The sequence below is a fragment of the Vulpes vulpes genome, chromosome 10 (assembly GCF_048418805.1).
Source record: "Vulpes vulpes isolate BD-2025 chromosome 10, VulVul3, whole genome shotgun sequence".
Classification (NCBI taxonomy): Eukaryota; Metazoa; Chordata; class Mammalia; order Carnivora; family Canidae; genus Vulpes; species Vulpes vulpes.
This window is the reverse complement of record NC_132789.1, coordinates 16,774,080-16,796,884: the sequence shown is the minus strand read 5'-3', so window position 1 is coordinate 16,796,884 and position 22,805 is coordinate 16,774,080. Positions and strand designations below refer to the sequence as shown.

Sequence of the window (22,805 nt, the reverse complement as noted above, 5' to 3'; positions counted from 1 at the left end):
ATTGATGGTGCTTATTATAAAGGGAATTAAATTATAAATAAGGAGACTTGATTTGATAATCAAGAGCATGATACTAGGTTCCTGCCTTGCAATTTATTAGATATATATTTTTTTAGATAATCTTTTCGATATTTTGAAAGCTGCAAAAGCATGAGAGCTGGTACCCAAGCTGTTACTAGGCAGTGTGGCCAAAACACTTTGTAAGGGGTTAATAAAGTCCTAAGACAGAGATACCAAATACCACTTCCTGTCCCTGGAACAGGAACTTTTTCTCACAGACCTTTAACATAGCCTCAGAGTCCTTCTGAACAAGCATCTGCTATCCATAGGTCAGAGTAAGCACTAGAGATGAATTCATTTGTCATCATCCATGTACAAAGAGAATAAAGAGAGAGGCAGTTCAGGGTGAGCCTTCATGGGCCAATTTAATAAGGGACTTCTGTCCCAGAGAAGGTGAGTTTGACCTGAAGTTTGAAACCATGAACTCGTATTGCTGGAGAAGTCATTCTGGGTGGGAAGAGCATATGATATTAGGCACTGAGGAGAGAATGAGCATGACTTATAGGACAGTATCAAGTCACCACCTGCCAGAAAGGAAATACTGAGGATCCAATATAAAGTTAGAATACTGATGGGAGAATTTTAGAAGTTAAATCAAAAAGAGATTACTTTCAGTCCCCATCAGCCAAATTCTACTTGCCTAATTTTCACCGAATTAAATGTGTTTGTTGTTCACAGGAGTGTAAAGTAGGCATTACAAATACAGTAAGTAGAATCATTTAAATATGAGTTTTTCCTTAAACTTACAACACAGATCCTTTAATGAGGTAAAATACCATACCAGTAACTTGTGAGGAACCAGGTAAAACCCAGTGTCAATACCGATCTTCAGGTCAAATGATTACATAGCACTTATCTTCTATCAACTTTTAGAGCCAAATCACTTTATACAATTGAAAGTCTTTTACAAGTCCTGTGTTACATAGCATATATGCAGATGATGTATTTAAACCATATTATAAATTCATTGTACATTGAATCACAGAAATCTAAAAGAAATAGACAAAATGTGTCTGAGTACAATTTTATCTTCAAATAAATGGTTAGATCATTCCACACAGTGGACGGAAGTTACCTGGTGACATCAATTTTCATTTCTTACCACTAACATCTAAGGAGTAGTAGATGCTTATTTTTTGTTTTTGTTTTTTTAAGATTTTATTTATTTATTCATGAGAGACACACAGAGAGAGGCAGAAGACATAGGCAGAGGGAGAAGCAGGCTCCCCATGAGGAGCCGAATGAGGGACTTGATCCCAGGATCCTGGGATCACTCCCTGAGCTGAAGGCAGATGCTCAACCACTGAGACACCCAGGTGCCCCTAGATGCTTATTTAAATGGTGGTTTTCCTAAACCTGCCTCCCATGTTGTGCTGAATTATCTTCACAGAAATATTTTCTCAGTGCCTCATCTGGGCCATGAATACCAGAAAGGATAGACACAGATTAGGAGAGAATGCAGTCCACTTTCACATAATCAGGAAAAACACAATGAAAAAAATGGCTGTTGCAGCGTGGAAGGCCAGTACTTGATCATGGAGCACAACACCATTCCATATTGAAGGGACAGCATGGACAACAGGGTATATTTTTCAAAATTAAGGAAATAATAACAACCAGAAGGATGAACAGAGAAACACAAGAGATTGTGTGCTAAAGAGCTTGAAGACCTGAATGTTAACAATGTAGAAGAATTAGGGAGAAGCTCTCAGGAAAGGAAGGTATGAATTTAGTGTTCAGATTTTGGGAAGAGTGTTACGAATTGACTATAGAAGAAAGTGTAGATAGGTAGAGGTTGCTTTTAAAGGTTGCAAAATTTGAAAAAAAATAAAAAAGATTGCAAAATTTAAAAAAAAAATTTTTTTTTGAAGATTTTTTTTGAGAGGGAGCACATGCGCATACATAGGCACAAAAGCCGAGGAAGAGGGAGAAGCAGACTCCTGCTGAGCAGGGAGCCCGATGGTGAGGCTTGATCCCAGGGCCCTAAGATCATGACTTGAACCAAAGGCAGATGTTTAACCAACTGAGCCACCCCAGCACCCTGCAAAATTTTTTTAAAAATTAAAAAATAAAGCTTGCAGTTGCTTACTCACAAAATAAATAAGAATCAAGGAATTTGTGAAATATACACAAAAATGAGTGACATATGGTTACCTAAACAGTGTGAATGTTGCTCACAATGTTGAACAAAAGAACCCAGACACACAAAAATATGTGCTGCTTAATTCAGTGTATGTAATAAGCTCAAAAAGTAGGCAAATAAATATTAGTATTTTATGATGTGCACTTGGGTAGACAACCTATAAAATAGAGCAAAGAAGATAAAATAGAGCAAGCAAAGAAGAAAGTATCATAAAAGCCAGGATAGTAGTTCCCTTTGTGGAAAAGACTAGGGACTGAGAGGGTCACAAGAATGACTTCTGGGCTTGGCAAGCTTCTGTTTCCTGACTGGGTGGTATTAGCCATGTGATGATTGAACTCTACATTTTTGTTTTATGAACTTTGCTATATGCGTGTTATGTTTTACAATGAAAAGGGCTAGAAAGAAAGTGGGAAAGAGGGAGTATCCTCCAGGTCCTCTCTGATTTTTCCTAACCTTATTCTAAATCCAGTCTCATGCCTACATCTGCCCCAAGAAACTTGCATAGAGACTTTTCCTCCTGGTACACCAGTCCTTTATTTAATCAGTATTAAGTAGGTTTAAAAAGGACAACTCCCTTCCTTACCCCCGTTATCTGACACCTTGAAATCCTTTACCAGGCTTCCTGTGGAATTTATCTGAACTGTGAAGAGTATACAGTTTTTTTCAAGCCGTCATGTTACCTACTGTGTAATAGGTGCTAGTAAATAGTGAAAAGCCTGCTTCTTTAATGGAGGTGCAAAATCAGTAACTTTCTTAATTATCAATAATATGGTGGTGTATTGTTCAGTATCTGTTTCATGACCATATATTTAGCCTATAGCCTTGTTCACTAATTGCTGAAAATAATTTCTCTATACTAATTTTTTCCATCACCATGCCTCTTTCTCTCTTTTTTCTTTTTCTTTTTTTTTTCTTTTTTTTTATTTTTTTGAGACTGCCCTCGATCTCTGTGTTCCACTAGCTTCTTGCCACTGTTCGAAAGTGCCTGCCTTATCTCTAGGTCCGCCTTGAAGAGAAAACCATCCTATTTCTTTTTTCTTTTTCTTTATTTTTTTAAGATTTTATTTATTCATGAGAAACACACAGAGAGAGAAAGGCAGAGACACAGGCAGAGGGAGAAGCAGGCTCCATGCAGGGAGCCCATCATGGGACTCAATCCTGGGACTCCAGGATCACACCCTGGGCTGAAGGCAGGCGCCAAACTGCTGAGCCACCCAGGCATCCCCCATCCCTATTTCTTAGGTTAATTTTAGCTTTAAAGGTAATGCCAGTTCCATTGGAGTAACTCCTCAATTATGAAGGCTCTGTTTTGCTATGCTCTGTTTTGTTTTGCAGTCACTGAAATGTGGCTGAAATTTCTGACTAATCAGCTCCATCCCCTTCAGGACCATTATCTCCAGACCTTTAGAAAGTACAGTATTGAAATTGTATACATTTTTTTAGTTAGCATATTGTCAGCAACTAAAGGAACTTCCTTTGCCCTCTGACACTGATGTTTGGTAAACTCCCTTGGGGCATTCTTTTATAAAACTAATGGAAGCAGTGTCTCATACCTCCACAGTTTAAAATCTGTGCTTTCAAAAAAAAAAAATCTGTACATTCTGTCTTTCTAGAAAAGCTCTTTGTATTCAGTTTTGATTGCAGACTGAACTTCTAAAATTTAGATTTTTATAAACAAATACTTCTTTCATACCTGACTTACTAATCAGTCTTTGTTCTAGCCAGCCATTTAAATTTTCTGTCCATATTTTAAACCAATATAATTAATCTGTAGACTATATGATGTTTTGTTTTACAAAAGAGGGTGCAAGTGTGTGTTTTAAGATTTGTTTTTCCTCATATAAAAATTATTTGAGAAACCATTATTTTCTGTTGGGAAAGGCACCTGAAATGTAGTTTCCTCTAGTAGTTCTTTGACCAAGTGTAGAGTACTCAGATAAAACAACTAGGTGAATTTCATATAGAGTTTTTTCTCATAAATTTCCATAATACACTTTAAGATTGTATGCATGCATACGATCCAGGAGCCAAGTTTAACTGCAGTTCTGGTCAGCCATCTTAAGAGAACATGTCTATCTTGAAACATAGGTCACTCTTCCTAAATTGAAATGCCCTATTCCTTGGGTGAATTATTTGACTCTTCCACCTAGCCAGTGAGAAGCAATTTTGTTTTGTAGAAATATTTAATATTTAACAAAAATACCTAAATAGCTTTCTTGGGACAGGTAAATTTAAATACCAAAGAGCAGTTTTTATTTTTTAAAATTTTTTTTTTTTTTTTTTACTGGAGTTCAATTTGCCAACATATAGCATAACACCCAGTGCTCCTCCCACCAAGTCCCCCCGCCCCCACAAAGAGCAGTTTTTAAGCATTAGTTGATTGCAACCTTTTCTGCCTAGTTATGTTCATCCTGGTCACATTATATCTTATTCATAGCCTTAATTTACTGAAAAGAAACATTTACTTCTGGCATTTCTTTATAATAGCTCATATGAATATTTTTTCTTTGATTCCTCTCAAGAACTTTGTATCTCAGCAGGTTCTTGTGGAAGTAGATTATACACAGATTAGTAATTTTTTCTTTTAATTCAGTGGTTATCAGATTGTGCCATGTTTCTCTTCTCTACCAGATACTTTATTATTAATGCTTCTCAACTCTGTATGTACAAGAAAATTTCAGGAGTTTTTAACGGGCCCTACTAACCCCCAGAGATTTCAGTTTCATTGATCTGGGGTTGGGCCTGGGCATTGTAATTGTTAAAGCTCTCCAGGTGACTCTGATGAATAACCACGAACTGAAAACCACTGTGCTAAACCTTACTGTATCCCAAGTAATTGTTTTCTCCCATTTATCTCTTACTGGTTCCCATAAAATAATTTTTCTGATTTTTGGTTTTCAGGTGTCTTGTTCCCTCCACTTCCCAGCCCAGAGGTGATCCTCAGTGACAGTGGAGAAGAGTGAACATGAATAAATCTGTAGATGATGATAAGTTATTTTACTTAGTATATTTAAACCACCTCTTTTACCAAACCTGCACATGAGACTACAAATGTACTCACATTGACTAATGTGAATTTTTACTACCGGTTGTTGTTCCTGGTTTTCTATTTTTGTTTATTTTTGATGTTTTTTTTTTTGTTTGTTTTTTGGTGCCTTGTCAACCAGATTGTTAGCAGCAGGAGGTGGTAGTTCAGTTCAAAAGTATTTCTTGAGCACCTGCTATAATGAAAGCACCATGAGGAGAGCAAGAAGTTCATAATCTCAGTGGGAAGGAAAGAATCAAAGGACCTAGATGATCTATGTCTTATGTACTAACCCCTGCAACTGTTAATGAATGTCTCTGAAGTAAGGGCATAGCACCTGTTATTTAAGTCATTAATATGTCCCTTTTTCTCTTTCAGGTATCCAAACTATTGACTCTACCCAGGCGCTGTTCCTTCCAATTGGAGCATCTGTCTCTCTCCTAGTAATGTTCTTCTTCTTTGACTCAGTTCAAGTAGTTTTTACAATATGTACAGCAGGTAAGTGAGTTTCTTCTCTATTCTTAAACATTAACCTTAAAGGAAATTTTTTCACCTCTTTTTAATCATCATTCAAAACTTAAGATTTATATACCCTGCTATGCAAGTTTTTCTTCTTAAGTCTGATTTTTACTCCCTACACTTCTCTTTGAACCACTGGATGATACACATATCATCAGTTCGGAACTGCCAGCATAGCCTGAATAAAAGGCCAGGGGTTTGAAAACTTGTAAGCTTTATGACACCATAGTAGGACCATTTTGACTGTGGCTCCTTGTCTGGAAGATTACCAGAAGGTCCAATGTGGCAGAGAGCAGTCATTGGCAACCCCCACTGATGTGTCTATAGATGGACACAGTGATAATCAGTAATTGAACTGTCAGCCCTCTGATCAGTTTTTAAGTCAAGAGGTAATAGAGTGTATAAAACGTCAGCAAAATGCTGGACATGTCAGGTCATACCCTGGCCTGCTGTTTCTCTCTTCGTGTTAAGATAGAGTGAGAACCCCTAGATGTCTCTGCTTTCCCCTACTTCAAATCAGGTACTTCTTCTCAAGACTTTATCTGTACAATGCTGACAGAAGACATTTTTCTTCTCTGGTTAACTAATTATATCTGTTGAGAAAAGTTTTCTGGGCAGTAAGTGTTTCCATAAGTCATGCCATTTTTCCTATAGTTCAAACTAAACAAAAGTTAACTATATATTTTCTTTCTCTAGTTCTTGCAACAATAGCTTTTGCTTTCCTCCTCCTCCCGATGTGCCAGTATTTAACAAGACCCTGTTCACCTCAGAATAAGTAAGGACTTGGGATTTTCCTCTAAATTATGAATTTGTGTATGTTTTTATCTTATACTTGATAGCATTGTTAGAACTCTAAATTTCTGGTATTGACTGAGCACACAAATACCAGAAGACTGGGAAGGGAGATGTTTGATCTTTAAGACTGGAAGATGGTACTTCTTTTTGTATCTTTTCATAGCAGAGGAAATGTAAACAAACTTAGGCAGTCAGAGTTGTTGAAATATGCTTCCTGCTTAGATTATTGAAAGATAAACAGTTTTGTTTTGAAGCACTGCTTTCATTCCTTTACTAGGGAGCTAATGGGATATGAAAATAGTGGTTGACTGAAACATTTTTGCCTTTCATCTTTGGTGACCTAGAGTATATACTAGCCACTATGGTCTAAACCCCGTGTATACACTTTTTACAACTTAACTGCTAAAGCCACCGCTCCATGGAAACAAAATGCTGTGCTAACAGAGATGCCATATGCACTTAGGAAACCAGGTACTTGGGGCAGCTGATTTTCCCAGGAATTCGTGATAACCAGATAGTTACTGCCATTTTATAAATATGTATTCATCCTTGCCCAGTGGATTGAAGGTCAATACTTCATTTTGTTTTCCTCATAAGAACAGAATTTCCTGTATCATGTACTTTAACTCTCCAAAGATTGGCATTGTAACTTTTTTTTTTTTTTGCGTTGTAACTTTAAACTTCTAAACACCCATGTTGATAATTTTGGATAAAAAGTATAGTATCAGATGGGTGCAGAAGTATAATTAATTCCTCTGCATATCTGTAGCTTACTCAAAGAAGGTTTGGATATTTTCAAATTCCAGATGTCTGGGTATAGCCTGCTTTTCTAATCTGACCATCATGAGCTCTGGGCATGAAGGACCAAGGGAGATTTTGGTTATTGAAATATGATGTATTGCTATATTAGTCCAATAAATGTGTGTTTTCCAGGATTTCCTTTGGTTGCTGTGGGCGTTTCACTGCTGCTGAATTATTATCATTCTCTCTGTCTGTCATGCTCGTCCTTATCTGGGTTCTCACTGGCCATTGGCTTCTCATGGATGGTGAGTAACATATGAAAAGTTGAAGTTTTAATATAGTTTATATAATTAAATTTGTCCTTCCTTCCTTTGCTTTCTGTGTTTTAGTAATATTTCCTCTGGTTGGGCAGCCTGGGTGGCTCAATGGTTTAGCACCGCCTTCAGCCCAGGGCATGATCCTGGAGACCCAGGATCGAGTCCCACGTTGGGCTCCCTACATGGAGCCTGTTTCTCCCTCTGCCTGTGTCTCTGTCTGTCTGTCTCTCTCTCTCTGTCTCTCATGAATAAATAAAATCTTTAAAATATATGTATATGTATATATACATATACTCTGATTACCATGAATTTTAGATATTCTTAGATGGTGTTAATATTGTTGAGTTTTTTATTATTTTTACCCACATTTTTAAGATATTTTTGAATAACAGCTTTTTGAGGTATAATTCACGGTATACCATATAATTTACCTACTTAAAGTGTAAAATTCAGTGAGAGAGTTGTGCAGCCATCACTACAGTCAATTTTGGAGCATTGTCATCATCTACCCTCCAAACCCCATACCCAGCAGTCACTCCTCATTACCCACCTGAGCCCCAAGCATCCACTAGTCTCCTTTCTCTCTCTGTGGATCTGCCTTTTCTGGACATTGCACATAAATAAAATCATACATTATGTGGCTGTGTATCTGTCTCCTTTCACTTAGCATGATATTTTCAAGGTTCATTCACGCTGTAACCTCAATTGGTACTTCATTTCTTTCTCTGGCCAATTACTGTTTGTTTGCATAGATATGCCAGTTTTATTTACCCATTCATCAGTTGTTGCCACTTTTTTGGCTATTATGAATAATGCTGCTGTGAACATTCATGTACATGTTTTTATGTAGATTATACTGTTACATAAATGGAATAATGTTACATATATTACATACACATATATGTGTGGAATATATTATATATATGTTATATACAGTAGACTTTTTATGTAATGATATGTCTGTATCGTTAACATAAAGGTGAAGCATATCCTTTTTAAAAATTCCAGAGTATTCCATTGTGTTACTTAACTATTTCTGGACCTTTAGATTTTTTGTTGTTGTTGTTTTAAGATTTTTATTTATTTATTCATGAGAGAAAGAGAGGCAAAGACATAGGCAGAGGGAGAAAGCAGGGAGCCCAATGCAGGACTCGATCCCAGGACCCCAGGATCACACCCTGAGCCAGAGGCAGACACTTAACCGCTGAGCCACCCAGGAGTCCCCCCTTAGATTGTTTTTAACCTTCTGTTATAAATAACCCTGAGATAAACATTCTTGTTTCACCTCTGGGTACACATGTCAGATTACTTAATAAGATTGTTTCTATGGATGAGTTCCTAGATATGAAATTCCTAGATCAAAGGATTTTTGTTAAAAATTCTTTTTTCTCTATTACTGTACTGCCTTTCAGAAAGGCAGTAGCAGTTTACATTTCTATTTGTGGCACATGAGAATCCCCCTTGATGGGTGATGATAAGGATGAACTAAGAATGGCAGTAAGAGCTAACATTTATTGAATGATCTGCATTGGGTGCTTTCCTGGGTGTTTACATGGATTATCTCATTTAGTCCTGAAAAAGTCTTTGAAGGAGATACTTATTCCCACTTGACAGAAGAGGAAACAGGTTCAGTGAAGTCACTTATCCAGTCCCAGAACTCTTGCGTATACTTCATACTTCTCATCAGAATATCTTGGGAGGGACATTTCCAAAAATACCTCATTCTTTTCTCTCCCGTAAGGCATTTAAAAACTTTTCTTAAAAGACCCCGTAAGCAGGCAGCCCAGGTGGCTCAGCGGTTTAGCGCCGCCTTCAGCCCAGGGCGCGATCTTGGGGACCTGGGATCGAGTCCCACGTCGGGCTCCCTCCATGGAGCCTGCTTCTCCCTCTGCCTGTCTCTCTCTCTCTCTCTCTCTCTCTCTCTCTCTCTCCCCCCCCCCCCCTGTGTGTCTCTCATGAATAAATAAAATCTTTAATAAAAAAAAAAGGGGGGGATCCCTGGGTGGCGCAGCGGTTTGGCGCCTGCCTTTGGCCCAGGGCTTGATCCTGGAGACCCGGGATCGAATCCCACGTCGGGCTCCCGGTGCATGGAGCCTGCTTCTCCTTCTGCCTGTGTCTCTGCCTCTCTCTCTCTCTCTGTGTGTGACTATCATAAATAAAATAAAATAAAATAAAATAAAAAAAAAGACCCCATAAGCATCTCCTCCTCCTTTTTCATTCTAAGTCCTTAGTCTTACTTTCACAGTTCACTTTTCCGGATCTCAAGGAGCTTATCTAACTGCTCTGCCCTACAAGGTCTGGTTCATTTTCTCCAGAAGAGAAGGAAATTAAAATACAAAAGACTATTTTATACGATCTGTAATACTATCTAAAGAATTTTTAAAAGGGAAATTTGAAAATCAGATATTATGGGTATGGATTGCACTTACTCCTGTTATCCATTCCAAGCAAGCACAAACCTAATCAAGACCTTAAAAACAGCTTTTTGGAGGCTCCTGTCCACTAAGGCACTGTGCTCCCACAGCTCTGATGATGGCTCAACTACAGTAGAACTGTCATTCAGTGAGGTTGCAGATCAAGTTACCCCTTAGATTTATATACAGACCTTTAATGAGTCAATAGAAAGTAGAGTCAAAATCACCAGTGCCCTGACTGTGCAGTAATTCACATTTGCTGATGTCTGACAGGTTTGATCTCTTGTTTTAGCTTCTTAAATTGCCTTGTAAAAAAACATTTCTGTGATCATGCTTTGGAATGTGTATAAGCATCCTGAAGTAAAATGTTTAAGGTTTTTAAGTGGTTACCAGAACTATTCAATTTCCCAAATCAAGTATCAGTTCTTTCGGTATTCGTACAGATTGGTATTTGATACTTAAGTGCTTGTAGAGGTTGATGAAGAATAACTTAAAAAGAAATTGCATCTGAAGTCACACAGGTTGGGATCCCTGGGTGGCGCAGCGGTTTGGCACCTGCCTTTGGCTCAGGGCGCGATCCTGGAGACTCGGGATCGAATCCCACATCGGGCTCCCGGTGCGTGGAGCCTGCTTCTCCCTCTGCCTGTGTCTCTGCCTCTTTCTCTCTCTCTCTCTGTGACTATCATAAATAAATAAAAATTAAAAAAAAAAAATTTGAAGTCACACAGGTTGCTTGCCCAGCTTATAGTAGAAGAGTGAATGCCTATTTTTTGTATATTAGGCATTAAGAGTAATGATAAAGTACCAGGTTTGTGTATTTGAGTTTTCCTGAGATTAACTCTTGATTTCTGCAGAATGACTTACCCTAAAAGCATGTGGGTGATTTTGAAAGATGAATAGAGCCTAATCTCTTTTAAAAATCTGTGTTACAGAAAATTAAGGAGTCTTAGTCATGATAATGATTAGAGATAATAAATATTAGTCCAAATCTCATAGCTGTTTTTATGATTATATTCTTCAGTCTCACCTAAACCAGTGCCTGATGAGAAAACAAGCAGCACAGACATTTCTCCTCTATTACTTCTGAACAAAAACTAATTAGAAATGCTGGTTAGTTGGTTAATATCTAAATCAGATTATTTCAGTCCATTAAAATGTTTGGATGACTGTTAGCTATGTACTCTTAAGAGAAGCTGTTCTGTGCTGATGTCCTTAAAGAGTCCATTCCCATAAATGTTACACATAAATGATCTCATTATACAAATAGTATGTGAAATGAGAGGACAAAAGCTTCAGGTACTACTGTTTTAACTAGAGTAGTAGAAGACAGTCATCATCTTACCAGACTGATTAGTCAGTCTCTCAATGCTGGCAGACTCAAAGTCCAGATGACAACAGATGGTATTTAAACTACCTTGAAGTCTCTCGGCCCTCTCTGAGTTTCTCTGTAACTCCACTAACTTTTTGTGGCTCTGCTTTCGTGGAACTCTTTATGCATGTGTTCAGATACACATGATACTATTTACAGGTTTTGCTAAGGGTTTTAAGTTTACCAAGCTGCTGACCCAAAAAGATTAGATACCTCTCAAAGCAGCAGCAGTGTGTTTATACTCTTCATCTCTACTCTCCCAAGCATTGCATATGGAACAGAAAAATACCTATTTTCTAGTAGTATGTCACTAAAAAAGAAAAGGTTGGCAATGGAAGGTGACATTCTCTTCAGGATACACTGATTTACACAGCCATCTGAAACACATACTTTAGAACAAGTCAGCAGGATTTTCCTTGTACTTCTACAGGCAGGGCCAGGGACAGGCTTACTAGACTAACAGAAGAATGGGATAAACCAGCTCTCCCGTAAGATGGACTACAGAGTCCATTGCGCTATAAGATTTCCTCTAGACTGTAGAGTTGATCAAGAGCTGCCCATACAAGCTGCCCACTTTTCCCAGTGACCAATATCAGAAATAAATTTCCATCCTGAAATTCAGCTAATACAGCTAAATTCTCTGAGGGTTCCGTGAGGCTCTCCAAACCCCTAGCATGTAGATGTTTACATAACCTTCTGTCATTATTGCTGGTCCCCAAACTTTACTTATCTAAGAGTCTCTTCTCCCTACCAGTTTGCACTGGTTAAACTGCCCTTGTGACCCAGAGTAGAGTTGTTCCTCCTCCCTGCCCCCACCAAAAAGGAGAACCTTTGAGCTTTCCTTGTTTCTCAGACTCTAATGTTTGAAGTGTGTGTGACTTGTTTTCTGCTATTACAGAAAATGTAGCTTTCTAGCCACAGTCTTTTAATGTTTTGAAATTTGTTCTTCTCTGACATGGAAATTATCTTTATAGACTTCTCTACAGAATCAGAAATCATCGTAGGCAGTGATAATTTGGTAGTAGAATTTTTTAAATGAATGTTTCTTAATGAAAGCCTGTTCTTTGAAGTTAATTGAGAGTGAAAACAGAATGATGAATGTGGTTGTTTTAGGGCAAGGCATGAAGTATGTTTTCAAGCTTATAAACTAAAAAGTATTAACAGTAAGAAGAGACATCAGCATGTTCTTGAACTAAATATAGAGTTCTTTATCTACTTTCACTTTCATCTGGCAAATTAACCTTTTAAATTTGGGAAGCCTTGAAAGAATTTGGCCAATGGGTGGTTTGGTACATTAGCTAAAAGCTGATGAATCTTTTACACACACATTTACCATTCAAGGATTGTAAAACCAGATCCACAGTATACATCCACTGACCAGTTCAGGGACCAGAAGAGTCTTGAACAGATATCTAGTCCAGTGCTCTCATTTAATACACTTGTTACTAATCTATGGTTAGAAAACACGCAGTGCCAAAAATCTAGTAATTGATTTATTTTCTTGTTTTAAAATGCTAGAATGTGGGGCAGCCCAGGTGGCTCAGCGGTTTAGCGCGGCCTTCAACCCAGGGTATAGTCCTGGAGACCCAGGATCGAGTCCCATGTCGGGCTCCCTGCATGAAGCCTGCTTCTCCCTCTGCCTGTGTCTCTGCCTCTCTCTCTGTGTCTCTGATGAATAAATAAAATCTTTAAAAAGAATAATAAAATAAAATGCTAGAATGTGGCATTTCATCCACATAGGGCTAAGATAAAGGATCTACAGATCCTACAGAATGGAGTGCAGGCTACTTAAGATCTTATAGGTTACCTGTTCCTTTTCATGAACATTTTGGCTTGGATGGGGTCATCGTCTTTGTCCCTGGCCCTACTGGTTGTGGAGGCAGAGTGACAGATTATATCAATAATACGTTGAAAGTAATTCTAGATAACTGGCTAAGATTAATAATTTACTTCTCGGCCAGCCCGGTGGCTCAGCGGTTTGGCTCCGCCTTCGGCCCTGGGCGTGATCCTAGAGATCCAGGATCAAGTCCCACGTTGGGCTCCCTGCATGGAGCCTGCTTCTCCCTCTACCTGTGTCTCTGCCTCTCTATGTGTGTGTCTCTCATGAATAAATAATTAATTAATTCAAAAATATAATAATTTACTTAACACTTTTGGTTAATTTACATTTAACCAAAAGATTGTTGGTAAAACTATTTGAGAGAGTCTTGAGTTTTCTCAAGCAGCATGAAATGAGGGAAAGTTATCACACTTCTTCATTTTGGCTTGGAAAAGTCCTGAGGAGGATGTAAGATTTTCTGAAGAGTTATTTAACGAAAGCATGAAGAAAAAGAGAGGCAAAATAGAATGAATATTTGAGGGTGTGTTTCAGGGATGTGACAGATTGTGGCACTATCTGTTTGGGGGTAGGAGTGATATTTAACTGTCTGAAGGAGTCAGAAAGGGTGCATTCTGCCTTCTCACATGTGGGACTCACATCACAGTGGGAACGCTTGGTATGACTGCAAGAGGGTATATCGCTCAGCTTAGTTGGAGAGGAAGGAGTAGGAATGGGAGCAAAGGAAGACAGACTCTGAGGCCTTACCATCCTGTGAGTTGTGCCCGAGGCTGTAGGACTTATAATTAGACTAGATCCATCACAGAGTAAGGAACCTAGTACCATATGCAGGAAACAATGCGAAGTGATAATTTCCAGTGGCGGTGAAGAGTAAGCAGGAGAAACACAGAGTGGGAAAGGACGCACTTCAAACTAGGGAGGCGTAGGGAAGCATGGACAAATTGTGCTGTGACCACAAAGGGTGGCACCCAGAATGTCTGCAGAGTGAGTGGCTATGTGATGAAAGACTGTGATAAATTGAAAACAGACCCAGAGTTTCTTGTTTGGAAGATGAGAGATCGAATGGCATTGTCTGAGTCATAGGAAATCCTGTCACTGAGCAGTTCTGTCTTGTCCATGGGTGGTTTCCTCTCAGGTGGGGTAGGATCAGCAAATGAGAAGTGGCAAAGCAGCAGTGGATGCTTAGACCATATGGCCTGTAAAAGCAACTACCAATTTAGGATTAAGTAACTGAATGTAATTGAAAAGTTCTAGAATGGACCAGTCACCTGTATGTGTCACAGAGGCAATTACATTTAACCTTGGGAACCTATCCTTTTGCTTGTCTGTCCCTTTGGTTACCATATCCCTCTTTTATTTATTATTTTTTTTAATTAATTTTTATTGGTGTTCAATTTACCAACATACAGAAAAACACCCAGTGCTCATCCCGTCAAGTGTCCACCTCAGTGCCCGTCACCCATTCCCCTCCAACACCCGCCCTCCTCCCCTTCCACCACCCCTAGTTCGTTTCCCCGAGTTAGGAGTCTTTATGTTCTGTCTCCCTTCCTGACCATATCCCTCTTTTAGTTATCAGTTCCTTGACCTTCACTGGCCACAGCCTGTCCCTTGTCTGTCCATCTCAGGCCTTGATTTCTTACTTTGTTCCCTTGATGTGCTTTGCACTCCACATATGCACTTGTAAGTTCCTGAACAGATCACTTCTTGTTCCCCTACCACCGTCACCCCTGCCCCTGCCTCAGGGGCTTCCCACCTCTGACCACTGTGTTCCTCAAGCCAGCTGAGCTCATCCCTGCCCGTGTCCTGTTTATTGATTCACAGCACAGCCAAATATTTGTTTCCAAAGATAATTATAATGGAAATCTCATTATTAAAAAAATGAGTATGGGTTGATTGTATTAAGGACCGTGGTTCTGTTTTCATAAATTTCTAAAAAATTAAAGGAGATCCTAGTAAAAGGAGCATATCCTAGATTATTGTAAAAATCAGAAATTATGTTTGACACATCTCTCCAAAACACATACTACAGTGCACACCATGGAGACCAGCAAATACTTGAGAACAATAATGACAGGGAATAAAGATCATTTGTTCTTCTTCCCAGTTTTAGTGCTATCTTCCAGGGATGGGAATAGCAATCCATCTCTTCTTGTGTGTGTCCAGCACTATCCCCAGAGTAGTAACTCATCAAATATTAGTTGAATTGATGTGTCCGGGGTCCACCAAATTGCTATATTTACCCACTTAGCTACATGTATTGACAGTTTACCACCAGTTTTTTTTTTTTTTTTTAAGATTTTATTTATTTATTTATGAGAAACACACAGAGAGAGAAAGAGGCAGAGACACAGGTAGAGGGAGTAGCAGGCTCCACACAGGGAGCCCGACACGGGACTCAATCCTGGGTCTCCAGGATCAAGCCGTGGGCTGAAGGTGGCGCTAAACCGCTGAGCCACTTGGGCTGCCCCAGTTTACCACCAGTTCTATTAAAATGATATCCATCTGTAATATGGCCTTATTTGCTTTTCTTACCTTCCTTAGAATAATTTGAAATTTAAACTTGACAGAACATAATTTTCCATTCATTCAGCAAATATTTATTGAATGCCTATTCTGTCAAGTGCTGGGGCTTCACAGAAAGAATAAGCCATGGTTTCTGTCTACCAGGAGAACCCAGTGAAGAGAATAAACTCCCTTGTATATAAATACTTGCACTATTACAGAATGGATGAACAAGTTGAAAGAGATTCAGAGTTCTTTGGCATCACAAGGGGTAGGGTAGTGAATCTGATTAGATAAGGAAAGACTTCTTGAAGAGGGCCTTCTGTGGAGAATAGGAAGGAACATAGTGATGTTGAGAGGTATGATCATATTTAGGTGGCTAGAGAACAGAGCCACAGCATTGCACACTGAGGGTGGGGACTTGCACAATGGAGGGCGCCTTCCCTTAAGTCCCTGTCATTGCCAAGTTGTTTGACCTTCATCCCACTACAAGAACCCATGGGAAGTATGTAAATGGCTGTGTGATCTAGTCAGACCTATGTTTCAGAAGAATGGAGGAGAGCAGAAGGCAGGGAGAGCCCATTCACCTGCCTGACCCATGCTGGACTCCCAGGATGCAGCAAGGAACCATGCCCTCAAGGACCTGGCATTTTAGTTGAGAGGAAAGAGAATTTAAATATATATGCATATAGTATATGTCGGATCTTGAGAGGTGTGAGAAAAAAATAAGGCAAGGATATAAGAATGAATTGCTCAGTAAAAGGGAGGGTGCATGACCTCGGGTGTGGGCAGACTGTACATTTAGGAGCAGCGAGTCCTCACTGGGATGGGGGAAGCAGGAAACAGATAAGTCCTGAACTGGGCCTGGCCAAGACCTTTATCATTCAAAAACAGAATCTCCTGGGTCTTACACAGTTGAGCACTATCCAAGAACATGAAAAAAGGGATATCCCCAAAGACCAGCAAGTCAAAATGAGCTAAAGTGGGCACTTAGCACAAGTAGGATATAAACATCTTAAACTGAGCTGCTTGATTGTTTAGGGGACTTACAAACTGTTAGGTTTCTAAGCAGAATAGCTTGAGGAAGGAGGGTAGGAGGGTGCCCATTCTCCGCATTGACCAATGTCTGTGGTCTCCTCTCCAGCCCTGGCCATGGGTCTCTGTGTCGCCATGATCGCCTTTGTCCGCCTGCCCAGCCTCAAGGTGTCCTGCCTGCTTCTCTCAGGGCTTCTAATCTACGATGTCTTTTGGGTAAGAGTCTGTTTCCCTGAAGCCACTGCTCTCTTTGGTGTTTAATTGGAGCACTCACTCCTGACAGTTGTTAACTATTGTTAACAGTGAACTGTTAAGATCACTCTCTCCAGTCCTGAACTGTACATGTGAGCAGGCATCTGTCCACGCCTTTGTTGAGACGTGTTAACCAGTTAATGCATGTGTATCTCTAGGGGTAGGGAAGAGAGCAGACAGACAAGGTTCTCTGCCCTGGGAGCAGAGATTTTCTTTCTCCTCCAAGCATGCCGTCAAAATAGCTTGATGTTGCAGTATTTTGAGACTTTGCTCTTAAGAACAAAGAAGGCTGATGCTGAAATTAGGTTGCTTCCAGCTTCCTCTGTTAAAGATGTCTCTCCATTTGGCATTCGGCAGGTGTTTTTCTCTGCCTACATCTTCAATAGCAATGTCATGGTGAAGGTGGCCACGCAACCAGCTGACAATCCCCTTGACGTTCTATCCCGGAAGCTCCACCTAGGGCCCAATGTTGGGCGTGATGTTCCTCGCCTGTCTCTGCCTGGAAAACTGGTCTTCCCAAGGTAGGACTGGCACGTCGGGCCTCCTGTTATGATGAGGCAGTGAACACACTGTCTCCCTGTGCCTCGGTGTCCCTCAATTAGTCTTTATCATCAGTATTCTTCTCCTAGAGTGGAAAAGCGTTGTGAGTTATTTTCTCCATTTTACAAATAAGGAGAAGAATATTGATTTGATTTGTAAAGATTTATCATTAAATGATACAGGTGCTGCTTTTTATTATTGATTAATGTTATCAAACAACCGTATGTTACTTCTGTTACCATATTTTAGAGTTGGCTGGAGGAAATCAGAAGAATCTGGATCTTTTTTACTTCTAAAATATTTGTAAAAATATGTACTAATGCTAAAATTCTACAGTTGTTGGTGATATAGTCTTGGAAAAATACTGTGTTGCTTTAATATCCGTTTCTGGTAGTAGTCAGGTGCTTGTTTAAAGTCACAGAAGCAAATGTGTGACAAATACTGAATTGCTTGACATTTCTTGAGGAAGCACTACTTATAGATGACTTTAGCAGTCACTTTAGAGGTGCTCTCCGGAAGCAGTGAGGAGCCTGGTTGAAGACATCTGTTGGAAAAAAAAAAAAAAAAGACATCTGTTGCCAGTACTCTTACGGCTTGTAATCTCTAAACTTTTACAAACTAGCGTTGTTCCACCTCTAGAGATTTCCATCTCCCATTCAGATAAGTCCAACCTCTTAAACAGCTGACAGACAACTGCACAGGAGGAGGAAAAATGGGATTGTTGAGGGTGGCATCCCTGACATGTGACACTACATTCCAGCTCCACTGGCAGTCACTTCTCTATGTTGGGCATTGGGGACATCGTGATGCCTGGACTCCTCTTGTGCTTTGTCCTGCGTTATGACAACTACAAAAAACAAGCCAATGGTGACTCCTGCGGTGCCTCTGGACCCGCCAATATCTCTGGACGCATGCAGAAGGTCTCCTACTTTCACTGCACCCTCATTGGATACTTTGTAGGTAAGAGAGAGCCAGAGAGCCTGCTTGTGATCCCTTCTGACTATCCTCCAAGCCCTGGAGTTAAATCAGGTTTTTTTTAGCTGCAGATGCTAGATGGGAGAGTAGCAATTCTCATTGCTCTTATAGTCAACCACAGAGAAAGAATAACAGTGGCCCATGAAATGACAGGTGCTGTCTATACTGGCCCACCCAGTTTCTCTATCCAACAGCATGTCTGAAGAACATTGTGGGAAGACTATGGTCAGGCCTTAGAGTCAGGAACATCTACCACGCAATGATTGTGGATCAGTCTGTGTGCTTAATTAAATCTTCAGCTTGAGGTTAACCAAGTCATGTTTATTTCCCACATCATTTAATAGGTATTTCCCTTCATTGGTCCTAACATGTCTATCACCTCTAACCTCAGATTCTCTGTGGGCCAGTTTTTCCATATACAACTCATTTGTACACAGACAGGGAGAGACCCACATAATTGGGCTATAGGAATAAGCGGGAACCTGTCTATACCTACAGTGGTTACAGCAGAGTGGTTCATTTCAGCACACAGGCTCAGAGACTGCTAGGATGAGTGGTGTTAGCCCTATTGCACAGTAGAGGAGGCTGAAGCTCAGAGAGGTGAAATGCATGACCAAAGTGACAAAATTTGCAGACTGGTCAAGTCAAGATTTGACCCCAGGGCTTTTTCCTCCAAGTCTGGGATTACATATCACCCGAGACAGGAGGACCAGGCACACTCAGGGCAGAAGTGAAGGCTTGGGCCAGGAACCTCAGCACTGAGGGGGGCATGGGCCACTCACAGGTCCTTGGAATTGTAGGACTTTCAAACTGCACTGCTGCACACTGCTTTTGCTGCCATTGCTGAGCTTCTCACGCCCTTGCCACTGGACAGCATGTGCCACAGGAAAGCTGTCCTGTCAGGGTCCCAGCAGGTAGCAACCAGGTAGCAGGCTCTCCTTTTTGACGGCTGGTCCCTCAGTATTGCTCATGGATGTTTCTCCCCTAATAGGTCTGCTCACTGCGACCGTGGCATCCCGCATTCACCGAGCGGCCCAGCCCGCCCTTCTCTATTTGGTGCCATTCACCTTATTGCCGCTCCTCACGATGGCCTATTTAAAGGTGAGAGAAGCAGTTAGAAACCTGTGAAAGCAGTAACTTGGCACTGACCTTGGACTGGGGTATGTATTCTCCTTGCCAGAGGTGGGTCTGCTTGAGCCTTGGAGTTCTTGATCTTGACGGTGGGTCGGTGGTCTTTGCTCACCTGGTATTAGGTATCTTCCAGCCTGTTGCAGTCACTGGCAGAAAATGCTAGTGAGTTAGACTACTGTGCCACCTGGTCATGGATGAACTAACTGAAATCCCTAGCATTCAGCTACAGAGACTACCTATTTCCCTTAAAAGCAGCACCGTATTGTCACCTACCAGCTTTTTTAATACTCTGCATTAAAGTTTGGAAATATTTAAGAAATGTATGGTTACAGCTAGACTTTGGAGCATTACCTGATTTACAAGATTTGTATAATACCCATTTTACAGAGAAGGAGGCAGAGAGGTAAACTAACTTGGCCTCAGCATCTCACTCATAAATGATAGAACTTACACCTTTCTTTGCTTGAGGAGCCTAAGAGCTCTTCTAGTGAGTTCTTCAAAGAATTGTGGGTTACTTTTCAGTAAGATGAGAATGTTCTTTGATTCTCCACAGAAGCAGTCTGATCTAAGATCAAGAATCAGAAAGGACTTGTAGATGCGCGTGACTCATTTTTAAATTCATTACTTAGTAAAGTTCCTTCTTCCCCAGGGTGACCTTCGGCGGATGTGGTCTGAGCCATTCCACTCCAAGTCCAGCAGTTCCCGATTCCTGGAAGTATGATGGGTCCCAGAGAGTGACCAGAATGGCCTTCTGAGTCCTTTTCTGTCAACGCGTGGTTTTGTTTCCTCTTAGAGCTGGCCTGGTACTCGGAGATGTACCTGCATAGAGAACTGACGTGTGACTGGATTTTGCATTTGCAGGGAGCTTGTTTGCAGGAGCGAGGTGCTGGAGCCCTGCTTGGTTCTTTCTCTTCCTGCTGTTGTAGAGGTGGAGCCCCTCTTGAAGTGACAGGCCTTCCCCAGCGCTCCTTCTTCCCCCATTTTTATGAATCTGCACCAGACTGTTACCTGTGGGGGATGGAGATATGACTGATTAAAACTGACAACGGCGAAGAGTCGTTCTATACCTTTTGAACACTAAAAGGATGAAAAATATTAGCAAACCGAAGTTTCTTCAGTGAACCCTCAAGAACTTTGGGACCAGTTTCCTATGGGGGACTCAGTTTCAGAGAACTGAGACAGAAGCTCTTCTGTCGTTATATTCTTTCCTTTTTTTGGATTTATTAAATATTTTCTGTGGTGTGAAGTGACTTATTAAATCCACAGACATTGAGTGACTTCTTACAACAATACACATAAGAATTTGTTGTAATGAGTTCATGTCCACCCAGATGTTGTGTTGACAGTGAACGAGGGCACGGTTTTTATACATACACACATGCGCACATAGATATATATGAATAAACAAAAATTAAAACCTGCTAAGATCATGCTGTATAGCAGACAGGGACTTGCTGTAATTTTTAGCATGTAGAGCAGTTTACTCTGGCTTCCTTGTATATGGATACGCTGCTGTCTCTCCCTTCCACAACTGAACGTGCAGTTAAAAACCAGTATAGTATTCGTACTGATATACTCATGGACTTTCGGGGGCTCTCGTTTGGTTTTGATCAGTGTAGCCAATTAGGGATGAAAAGTTCAAACTTTTTGGCCCTTTTTTTGTTTTGTTTTGTTTTTACAGGCTTCTCCCTTGCAGGATTTTTAGTAGTTTCTTCTTGAACCAATGCATGTAATATAGCAGCAGGTGTCTTTGTGCTTTCTGATCATAGTAATGTACTACTTGTAAATACATTTTTCTATTTTCTATTGTTTTTGTATTTTTTTTTTTTTTTTTTGGCATTTTGTTTCATTGGTGTGCTGTATTTTCCATGCCCTCACTCCTTGAAGAAAAAAAAGGAAAAAAGCAACACGATCCTGTCCTTGCTGTTGTGATTATAGTCTTGGTTTACCTGTGGTGACAACTGGGTATTGGGGACAAATATCAGATGCCTCTCTGAGCTGGGCCCTACATTCCAGGCACTGCAGAAGGAGCAAGCTGCTCTTTCCTCTTAGAATCCGGCCGCATGCTGTGGTCCTTGCTGGAAAGCAGGCATTCTGGTAGTACCTAGTGTGATCGTGTCAGCTTGCTTTTGTCTCAGCAGCCCTGGCCTCATAAGAAATGGCCCATTGTAGAGGCAGAGAGAAGCCTGCCTCTCTGGCTACCTGACAGCAGAGGTGAAAAGGGCCCAAATGTCCTGGTTTCTCCCTTCAGCAGGTGACCTGCCTCTACCTTGACCTGTACAATGAACCAGTGTGCTGTGCTTCCCGGTGGACAGAGCTCATAAGTGGATACATGTCGCGCAGTCATGGGGGCATAAAGCGATCAGGATGGTGCCTTCTTCTGTTGTGTCTTCAAATCCTGCTGAGGGCTGTTTTGTTTTTTGTTGTTTTGTTTTTGTTTTTGTTTTTTAATAAATGATTCCTTTCTAGCCTTTGTCACCTCATCTTCACTTTTGGTTGTTGGTACCACACAGAACTACCATCACCTCCTACCTGCTCTGCCTATTCCAGAAGATAGGAGGACCCTGTCTATCTCCAGACAAGGTCACCTGTGGCTCTGGTTCATTCTTAGAGATGTCAAAGAACTGAAGCTTCCATTGTCCACAGAACTCAAAACAGCCTCTGAATTTGGTGAAGGCCAAAGGTACACTTGTGTGCTTGCTGTTTATTGGCTATACTTCTTTCTTACCCTTTGAGGATGTTAATGGCTAAATGGGGAATGGGTTGGGGGACTCTTCCAAAATGACTCCATTAAGGGTAAGTGCCAGTAATGGTTAGAAGTATTATCCTGGCAGTTGGTTGTTTTTATTTTTATTTTTGTAAAAAAAACTAAATTCCAGACAGAAGAAAATACAATTTTTTGTTATCTTTGCTCCTGTGCAGGTTTAAGGGGGAAAATACCCACACGTGTCCCTGAATGTAATTTGGATTCCAGCTGCTAGTCCTCAAAGCCCTTAAAACTTGAGCAGAGGAACCACAAATACTCCTTTTGTTTTAACCACAGAAGACACATTAGAATTTCCCCTGTTCTGAAAGTAGTGCTCTTTGGGCAAGAGGAGGTGGGGGATGGGAGGCTGCAGTTACAGCACACAATTTCAGTCTTTCCTTATA

General features: G+C 40.5%; 1 protein-coding gene and 1 long non-coding RNA gene across 3 annotated transcripts in view; one reads left to right on the top strand and one right to left on the bottom strand.

Moving 5' to 3' along the window:
* SPPL3 (signal peptide peptidase like 3) overlaps nucleotides 1–22,123 on the top strand; it is a 141,541-nt gene extending 119,418 nt beyond the window's left edge. For both annotated transcript variants that reach the window (XM_026015837.2, XM_072723007.1), the window contains 8 exons: nucleotides 5,607–5,726; nucleotides 6,444–6,522; nucleotides 7,476–7,588; nucleotides 16,867–16,973; nucleotides 17,367–17,530; nucleotides 18,310–18,509; nucleotides 19,516–19,625; nucleotides 20,305–22,123. In XM_026015837.2, coding sequence (XP_025871622.1) covers nucleotides 5,607–5,726; nucleotides 6,444–6,522; nucleotides 7,476–7,588; nucleotides 16,867–16,973; nucleotides 17,367–17,530; nucleotides 18,310–18,509; nucleotides 19,516–19,625; nucleotides 20,305–20,376 — 965 coding nt within the window. In that variant the 3' untranslated portion in view covers nucleotides 20,377–22,123. The remainder of the gene's footprint in view (nucleotides 1–5,606; nucleotides 5,727–6,443; nucleotides 6,523–7,475; nucleotides 7,589–16,866; nucleotides 16,974–17,366; nucleotides 17,531–18,309; nucleotides 18,510–19,515; nucleotides 19,626–20,304) is intronic.
* Nucleotides 15,496–20,663, bottom strand: LOC140594153 (uncharacterized). The gene is made up of 2 exons (XR_011994659.1): nucleotides 19,674–20,663; nucleotides 15,496–18,093 (listed from the first exon to the last, which is right to left on the bottom strand). It is a non-coding gene; the product is annotated as an uncharacterized lncRNA (long non-coding RNA).
* Nucleotides 22,124–22,805: the final 682 nt, after the last annotated feature.